This window comes from Phoca vitulina, unplaced genomic scaffold (assembly GCF_004348235.1).
Source record: "Phoca vitulina isolate PV1807 unplaced genomic scaffold, GSC_HSeal_1.0 scaffold41, whole genome shotgun sequence".
In the NCBI taxonomy this organism is placed as follows: domain Eukaryota; kingdom Metazoa; phylum Chordata; class Mammalia; order Carnivora; family Phocidae; genus Phoca; species Phoca vitulina.
Window position 1 is genome coordinate 15,676,839 of NW_022589744.1, and position 9,395 is coordinate 15,686,233.

The 9,395-nt window shown below is 59.1% G+C and overlaps 1 protein-coding gene across 8 annotated transcripts in view; it reads right to left on the bottom strand.

Moving 5' to 3' along the window:
* The window catches only part of SLC38A10 (solute carrier family 38 member 10), a 42,659-nt gene that overhangs the window by 27,854 nt on the left and 5,410 nt on the right, over nt 1–9,395 (bottom strand). For 6 of the 8 annotated variants that reach the window (XM_032429488.1, XM_032429493.1, XM_032429490.1 and 3 more), the window contains exons 3-6: nt 5,167–5,212; nt 4,323–4,416; nt 3,935–4,078; nt 2,708–2,832 (exon numbers count right to left, since the gene is read on the bottom strand). In XM_032429488.1, coding sequence (XP_032285379.1) covers nt 2,708–2,832; nt 3,935–4,078; nt 4,323–4,416; nt 5,167–5,212 — 409 coding nt within the window. Of the gene's footprint in view, nt 1–2,707; nt 2,833–3,934; nt 4,079–4,322; nt 4,417–5,166; nt 5,213–9,395 lie in introns of those variants that run through there. The other 2 variants (XM_032429494.1, XM_032429495.1) reach the window with 2 other exon arrangements.

Below are 9,395 nucleotides of genomic sequence, written 5' to 3' on the forward strand. Positions count from 1 at the left end.
GTCCCCGGCAGAGTCTCTAGCACCTTCCTTCCAACACACCCGCCGCCACGGTACTCAGGGCCACGGCCGGGGTTTGGATGGCAGAGTGCAGCCGGAGCACCCCCCTAACGAGCTCTCTGTAAACATTTCAGAAGTGCCACCGAATGAAAGGCCATTTGTCCCGCAGAAGCAGGAACAGGACCACTCCCTGAAGCAGCACGTGTCTACAGGGGAGGCAGGAAGCTGTTCCGAGCAGCGCCGTCAAAAGAACAGAAAGTTAAACAAACGTAAGCAGGGCCAGGCCACCTGCACTCGCCTCAGTGCTGCCGATCGGAGCCCAGAGGGACAGAGAGCTGCTTCTGTCCCACGCACGGCCCAGGGCCAGCAGCGCAGTGCTGGTGGACGGGACACGGCCACCGGGCTCTCTGCAAACAGCAGACAGTCCCTGAGGGGAGCAGGTGGGGAGGGCAGGTGGGGAGGGGGGCAGGGAGGTCTGTGTGCAGACCCGGGAAGGGAAGCTACACTCGGGGGTGCCCAGACAGAGAGGTGACCACTCTCCCTCCCGTGTGCTGTGGCGTCCCAGCGGCTGAGGGAGCGGGAGCCATGGCCAGCGGTCACGCATGCCGGATGCCGGCTGGCAGGGGGGCGTCAGGATGCAGAAACTCGTTGCCAATAAATGGACAAGCATAACAGTGAGTGGAGCCAAGCCCCAAAACCACCTTCGAGAAAGTGAAAGGAGACGTCACTGAAAAGCAAACAGGAAATGGTGGGAACTGTGCTTCCCAGCTCAGGCCCCCTGTCCTGTTGGGGCACCCACGGAGGGCAGGGGTCACCCCGGATAGCTGCCCTCCCCTCGGCCTGGCTGGAGGGCGCCAGGCAGCACCTGCCCATGCAGCCCAAGCCGATGGCAGAGGGCCTGGAGGGGAAATGGCACCAACATCTCAATGCCGAGCAGCTCCGTGGGCTGGGACAGGGTCCACGCCAGCGAGTGCCAACTTGGGGGAGCGGATTCAGACCCCCGGACGGGGACTTCCCTCCCCTGGCCCCCAGCACAAGCTGCAGGTTGTGCCCAGTGTGGGGGCATGAACAAGTGCAGAAAGCCCAAGGCGGTGGCCCCCCTCTAATCCTGCCTGTGCCCCAGGAACCTGCTGCTGGGAGCCACAGACGTCCACGACGACCCACCTTGGCACTCCACAGAGCGTTCCCAGACCGCCCACCTTGCCAAGCAGCCTCCACGACTCATTTTACCCGAGTCAGATGGAGCCTTCCATGTGCAGCCCCCATGCACAAACCCGGGCCACAGTGTGGACCAGGCTCCTCCATGCTCAGCATTCTCCGGGCTGCTTCTCTGGGCCACAGGGCCTAGTGGTTCTGCACCACCAAGTACTCATTTACTAGGAAGTAAGATCAGAAAGGGCCAGACAGCAAAAGGAAAGCAGAAGCTTGGCCCATCCCTACAGAAAGGACACCAGTCACACAGCCAGGGCCTGGCGGTCTGGCAGTCACCAGGCAAGCCCGTCTCTCACGCACTCTGGGCAGAGACACAGTGGGAGGGGAGAGCTGCCTCTGCCCTTGGCAAATGCAAATGTTTTTAAGGGTGGGGAGGTCAGCAAACGGGTCACTCCAAGCTCCGTGGACCCCCTTGCCAGCCGCTCACTGGGGAGAACGTGGGCGTTATCCATAGGGCCGACGCCCTCTTCGAGCAGAAGAACAAGCTGTGGGCTCACAGCCCTTCCGGAACCTATCATTTGACCTAAGAACCAAACCCAACAGAGGTGGGCTGGCTACTCCGTGGTCACCACCAGAAAGCCCAACCACAGGTTTATTTTTTAAAAAGCAAACTCACAGACAAAAAGGACAACTGGTAACAAGGTAAGAGAATGTAACTTCTGTCACCAATTATAATGGGGACATTAAACAGCAAGAGTAGAGTGTGTTCTGGTGGAAACCGAGCTGCCAAAAGAGACAGTAAGTGGGAAATGACGACTTGGATCTTGCATGTGGGTGTAAACACAGCAGCACGAGCAAATTTTATCTGCCACATTAGTTTACGATTGGCACAATACATGCCCACTGGAGCTACGGGGGGGCCGGCTCTGCCAGCCCCCCTGTGCACTGATGGTCTTTTCCCGTCCGTGCTGGATTTACGCCTCTCTTTTGAGCAGGTTACCGTTCCGACCGGGCATGAATCACTGGCTCTTGTCATTCAGTGGTGAAGGTAATGCTGCTGGAATTATGGAAATAGCCTGCTCTGCATTCACAGAGCTCCGCGTGCCAGAGAGAAAACACACTCGCGCACGCGCACACCCCTCTGAAGGCGCCCCGGCGGCAGTCGGAAGTCAATGTTTGTGCAATTTCCTTTTAAATATTCTCACACGAACAGCTCAATTCTGGCAAAATGCTTGGGACTGTGTGAATCAGATGGTTTGGGGCTGTTCTGTGTTCCCCACAGCCAACTCTTCTGGGGGGAGGGGGCGAACTGGGCACTGTCCCCAGTCCTGCCGGCAGCACGTCTCGGGAATAAAGTCGAGTTCTCTCTCGGTAAAAATACACACAGCTCTCTCCCTCAACTTGGAGCGGGGACAAGTCACAATAGAACGAGACATTACACGTTGGTGGCCTGCATCCCCCAATTACAGAGAACACACAACGCCCATCTCCCTGCATGGACCCCCGCCCCGGGGGACCCTCCCGCGCCTCGGGCCCCTGGGGAGCAGACAGTACTTACGACTGGCAGGCGAAGGACATGCCAAAGATGGGGATGCAGCGGAAGACGCCCTCCCAGCGCACGTAGCTGATCCGCTGCAGCCACTGCCCACCGAACAGGCCGTGCTTGAGGGAGGAGAGCACGATCTGCATGAGGACGAGGAAGCTGAGCTCAGTACAGGTCAGCACACGAGGCAGACTCGGGACCCCAGGCCCGGCCGGGCGGGCTACTGACGCTGCCGGGCCCGTGCTACCCGCAGCTCGGCCGCATGCTCCCCCGTAGCCAGACCTGGTGCCGCCGGCTGGGGGTCACGCACCCCCAGTTTGCTGCCCTGTGCTGTGCCGCGAGCTGGATGCACGCGGCCAGCAGGAGTTCCTGCTGCAGGGCCTTCCTGGCACTCGAGGCAGCTGCCCATGCCCTGAACGCATACAGCAGACGGGACACAGTGAGGCCCGCCCGCCATGCCCACCTCAGTTGCCTCAGGTGACGGGACGGTCCCCACAAACTTGGCAGGCCCTTCCCAGGCCCGTCTGGACACTTTCTTCTTTTTTTTTTAAGTAGGCTCTGCGCCCAATGTGGGGCTCGAACTCAAGACCCTGAGATCAAGAGCTGCACACTCCACCAACTAAGGCAGCCAGGGCCCCCCCACACCCCCCACACACACACACTTTAAAAGACAAACCCCCAGAGGACAGGGCTGTCTGGAGAGTAGTGTAACCATCACTGGGCAGCCCTCACAACTGGGGGATGCTGGGAATGGCCACCCAGTGCTCAGCTTTCTAAGGAAAAGCTACGGCAAAGATTTTCACTGCGTTCACTCAGGAGCGAGCAGGTCTGACCCTCGCTATGAACAGGCAGGCCCTGGGCTCAGGCCCCACAGGCTCCCACTCAGAGGCCTCCAGGCGCTCAGTAGGAAATGAGCGTTCTGAGCATGCGTCCCATACCGGCCCCCCAGAACTGGCTGGCTATGAATGTTCATCTAGAAAACAACTTGACCCCTTGTGACCAAATGCTGGATCCATGACTCCTGATCACAAACTACACATGAAATGTCTTTCCGTAAAACAAGGAGCATCTACACTTCGTTTCCTGGGGAATCGGCCGCGCCCCCTGCCCTGGCGCCCTTGCTGCCCTGATGGCCCAGGTCCAGGCGGCCCACGTGCCCCACCAGGGCTCACAAGGATGACTCTAACATTTCCCCGGCTTTCAAGCACCTTCCCGTCACCCCCAGGAACCCCCGGCACTCACCACAAACATGAACACGGTGTAGAACATGAGGGCCATAGCGCTGAAGGACTGGATGGAGGCCATCATGTTCCTCTGCAGGCTGAGCGGGAGCACGATGCACAGGGACACCGTGAAGAGCAGGAACACACGGAAGGTACCAATCACCTGGGGGGAGCCGAGCATGCTGGGCAGGCATCACCCCAGTGGATCCCCAGAGTTTCCAACCCGCAGGCTTGGAACTAACCCCACAGCATCCAGAAGCTTCTTCTAACCGACCTCAGGTGGCTGGTCTCACCCTGCCCCCTGGTCCCCACGGGGCTGATATGCAGCCCTGCAGGGGCGTCACAGGAAGCTGCCCCAGGAGCAACCGCAAACACGCCAATGCACCGGGTCCCGAGCATGTTCTCACCTGAAACCCAAAGAGCCGAGCAAAGAAGTTGGACCCCAAGTCACCAATCACAACGTAGAAGGCCATGCAGGTCCCCAGCATCAGCCCGATCATGCTGCAGAGAACGAGGTCGGGTTGAAAGGGCCCCATCCTAGCAGGAGTCCACCATCTCACCCCCTCACCGCGACCCGTCCCCACCGACACAGCTGGCTCGTGACCACCTGAGGCTGGCCCGGTGAGATGCGCTGCCCCGAGAACTTGGGCCTGCCAGCCTGAGCTATGCCTGGGGCACTTCGCTCTTTTACGCGGAACGAACACTGAATGACTAAGCTTTTCTCTGCACAAGAGACTGTGCGCGATCTTTCCGGGGCTACCAAACTGCACCGTGATGCGACACAAGTTAAAAGAACGATCAACTGCTTTCAGGGGGCTGCTCTTCTGCATTCACGATTCCCTAATTTACAAGCCTAAAAGTGCAATTTCCCAGCAACTTTTTCATCCCATAAAACTCTACTCCAAAGGGAGAAAGACAGGACATTTCCAGTTTCATGCTGCCTCAAGGTGACCGTGTGGGGGGCTGGGGGCACACGGGTTTCGGGAGCAGTGCTGAGCTCCCCGAGGTCCCCATTTTCACATCTTCCTTAGTAAGACTTAAATGGGACTTTCGCCCTTGACACGAATCATTTTAAGGGTAACAATAAATTGAACTTTCAACTATTTAGTAAGTGACGCTCAAGAAAAGTACCACCTTGTAAAGCAGTCCACATCCGAGACGTGTGGCTCAGTGTGAAATGGCCCTCAGGCTTCTCTCAGGGCAGGAGAAGAAGGACTGAGGGGGTGAGGCCGGCGAAGCGCCACCACGTACCTGGTCTCCACCAGCATCTTCCCCACCTTTCCGTAGGCGTGCAGCGCTAGTGCAGGAAAAGAGAACTGGCAGTCAGTCCGATAGCATGAAAAGCACACCAGCAAAGACACCACCGAGGGAAGCTGGGAAGGGCTATTTGACAAAAACCTGCTGGTCTGGCATTTCAAGGGTGTAAGGAGAGCATTTTAAGATTCTGGTCCCATGCTTTTTTCAGGTCTACCATCAACAAATGGAAACCACAGAAAAACGAACAAAAAGGAAAGAAAGCCACAGGCAGTTGATTTTTTTTCATTAAAAACAACAAAGGAGACCTGTCCCCGTGAAGTGGCAGTCTCCCACGTGCAGCCATGGAGGAGGCACACCCCGTGACCGATGCTGCGTGCACCCGGGCCGGGGGAGGGCGCGGACAGTTCCACGTTTCCATGGCCCGCGCCAAAGCGACTTGGCTAAGGGCTTTAGGTTCACCCTCTGTGATTCCCGAGGAAAACTCAGAGAATCCTTTCTAGTGGGGCACTTTGGGGGGTGAGGGGACAAGAGGTCTCAGGCCTGCCCCCCTCAAGGTAGACAACAGTGTGTCCTACAGTGGAAAGGAGCTGTCTGTCCTTCCTTCCTGACAGCAGAACTGCTCTGAGCAGAGGAGAGATTAAGAGCTGGCTTGGCAAGGCTCCTCCCAGGACCTAACCGTGGCCCCAGGAACCCTGCATGCCCCCACCCTCTAGGGAAGTTCCCATCTCCCAGGAGCGACCAGAAAGGGCTGCGTGTGACAGCAGAGCCCAGCTTCCCATTCCGAGGAGACTTGGAGAGCAGGAAACATGCAGCCAGTTGGTGTGATGAGTCCAAACAACACTCGTCACTTCTCAATGACTTAGGAAGAGGTACAGTGTTGCCAAATGCGAGGGAGCTTGGCACATCACACAGAGGACAGAGGCCATGAACGGGCAGAAGGCGGGTGAGCAGCACAGGCCCCTGCCTTGAGGGTCATGCCGGCCTCCCTGCCTTTCTGACTCCTTGCCACAGACTCAAGGCCAAGCTGAGACCTTCACAAACTAAGGACTCCAGTCAGCAGGCAGCAGCCCAAGGCCTGTGTCACCCAAGGGAGGCGCTCTGAGGCTGCCAAGGACAGCCGCTGGGCAGCATGCCTCTAGACAGGACACATAACTCAGTGCCCCACAGAGGTGGCCCCGCTCCTCGCTGTCCCTTCTGTGAGGAAGCTGAATAGCTACGGCGTATCCCAAATGCTCGGAGCAACTGCCAGCAAAAATTCCAGAACACACCTGCATCCCGGACAGCGAGGCAATGGACGGTACTCTAGCTAGTCAGGGGACCAAGGTGGGAGGGGGCACTCTTCACCCAGACACCCAGAACGACATCCCAACGGGGCTGTCACAGTTTCTGGCCTCCCCACTCACCCCTTTCTTTACCTGGGCTCCCCCACCCCCCACTTCAAGTGCAGATCCCTCAGCAACCTCCAACCCCGAGTCTCAAACAGAAATGCCCAGCAGCACCCTGCCCTTAGCCTCCCACCTGGCATGGCACTGGAAGGGCGGAGGGGGCCCGGGACTGTCCCTCAGGGGGAGGAACCACAGCGACGGACCAGCCCCAACAGGCCGGCAGGTGTCTGCAAAAGGGCTTAAAGGGGTTCTGAGCAAGCATGCCACTCTCTGGGACAGGCACTCTGCGGCCAACAGGCTGGGCCGCATGGGGACAAGGGGTAGGCGTGGCCTCATACCAGTCTAACCAGTGCTCTTGTGCAGAGCGGGGACAGGCATGAGGGAGGCTCTCCCTGTCCTTCCCTGGGAGGCCAGGCAGCAGCTTCTCCTCCTGGGGGTCACTGCCTAGCTTGTGGCTCCAAGGCTGCTGTGGACACAGAGCTGACTCTTAGACCACCCGGCTCAGTGCGGGACCCCGGCCCCACTCCCACTCTCTCCACCAGCTATCCAAAGCCTCCTCCTGACCGACACCCAGCATCAGCAGGGCAGAGAAGGTGGTACGCACACCAAACTGTGCTGTTCAAGATAGGAGGGTGACCTCAACTCAGCCGTCCCCAGAGCCAGGCCTTGGACTGCATTTGATTCCCCAGTGCCACGTGCACAGAGGACAATAAAACATTTGTTGGATAAATGAGGGTGTAGAGACCCCCAGGCATCAGAAAGGTTGGCTTTACAGCCCTCACGCCCAAGCCACATATCCACGCATGTGGGTCACACATCCGAAGACAAGCAGGGAGTAAACTGGCTGGACAGGCCCCACCCCAGGCCCAGGAGTGGGCAGCAGGCTGACCAGGACCCCAGGACCACAGATACAGTGCCAGAAGCATCTAGTCCTCACAACTGAGAGCTCAGAGGCCACACTCAGCACGGTGGGGTCCGGGCCTCGGGATGGCCCCGGGGGACTGAGACCACTGGGGGAGGCTGCCTGGCTGGCATGCCTATCTTCTGAAAATAAGGTTACGAGAGTCTACACGAGGGCACCTGGGTGGCTCCGTCGGTGAAGCGTCTGCCTTTGGCTCAGGTCATAATCTCAGGGTCCTGGGATGGAGCCCCGCATCGGGCTCCCTGCTCGGCATGGAGTCTGCCTCTCCCTCTGCCGCTCCCCCTGCTAGTGACCTCTCTCACTCTCTTTCTCAAATAAATAAATAAAATCTTAAAAAAAAAAAAAAAGTCTACACAAAGCAGGACACACAGGGCGAGGGAGTGGCAGGTAAGAAGTGGATGAAATTCACCAACGCGGCCCAAGAGCAGCCAGCAGAACACCACAGAAACCCAGAAGCTCCGCCCACAGACACGGCACCGGCCCCGTGATTCGGGCCTGGCAGAGCTCACCCTGCGGCAGACGCCCGCGCGCCGCTCTCAACGGAGGGGGCGGCACAGGGAGGGCGGCACGGGGAGGGCTGCAGGGGCTCACCAAACTCAGAAACCGCCGCAAAGTCTCACTCACGTCTGGGCGTGGCAGACCCCCTCCGTGAACCCACCCCCCACACCCCACCCCTGCCGTGGAGCCCGCTTGGGTGAGCTGCGTCTGCCGCTCCAGCCCCTGCTCCGTCACCAGGTCTGCCCAAAGGCCATCTGGCCACGTCCCCGCCCCCAACGCTGCCCGATGGCCACGGATCCCGCAGACGATGCACGTTGGGGCCCGGGGCTCTGCCAACGAAGGCTGTCTGTCCCGGACCCCAGGGCACCGGGAGGTGGCGGGGCCTCCTCTCAGGCCACCCTCTCCAGCTGTGGTGCAAGCTCTCATGGGGTTTCTCGCCCAGGAGAAGGCAGAGGATGAGGAGAAAGACCCCGTCAGTAAGTCTGCCCAGGAGCAGGAGGGCCGCTGACCCACAGGGTCCAAGGGAAATCTCCTCTCTTCCTGCCTAGGACTCCTTTCCAAGCGGTGGGGTCTCTGTTTCTGAGGCTGGACCCAGGGCAGCTGATGCTGCAGACGGGGCCACGGGGTCTGTGGGAGCTCACACAACGGAGCCATCTCGTTTGGGACCAAAAGCACAACTGAAGACCACTGGTGGTTTGGGATCTTTTTTGCTTCTAGCAGCTGGGCTATAGTCACCGCGAGCAGCTAAAGGCAGGAGCCCCAGGCAGCCCCGTACAAGGGTGTCCACCGTCTGCCTTCCTTGCAGTCTCTCACATCCAGACAAACCAGTTTGCCTTCTCAGGGACTTTCTAAGAATCCTCAGACAGACCGCTGTCAAAAGCCACCAGTCTCTGTGGTCTAGGGTCACCTGTCCTCTGTCAGAGCACAGCCAAGCACTTTGTGGGATGTCTGCTACGGGAACCCCGCCGTATGTTGACCCTCGGAGGGGGAGGAAAAGATCACCCCGAAGGCCACAGCCCTGCAGGCGGAGGAAGGGGCGCCGTGGAGCACATTTCATCCCGAGCTGCATGCGGTCATCTCGGCATGGCCCGTTTACCTGTAACTGTCACTGCCTCAAGTGACTCCAGCAACAGCGAGAGCCTGACAGCACCATTCTCGTCGGGAAGGAGAGAAGGAGGCACTCCTTCAGCTCTGAGGTCAGAACAGATGCTAGGATCTCGGAGCCAACGCAAAGCAGACAAACTGGAAGGGAGCCAGAGCTGGCGCTGCCGAAAGCCCACGCGTGGACCTGGCAGATGTTTTTATTTTGTTTGGCCCCTTGGAATCTGCACACAACTTCCTCTCCTCCGTGAGAGGGAGAGCAGACCCGGCACTCTGGCCACACACTGGCCGGAGGCGGGGGGGGGGGGGGGGGGGGG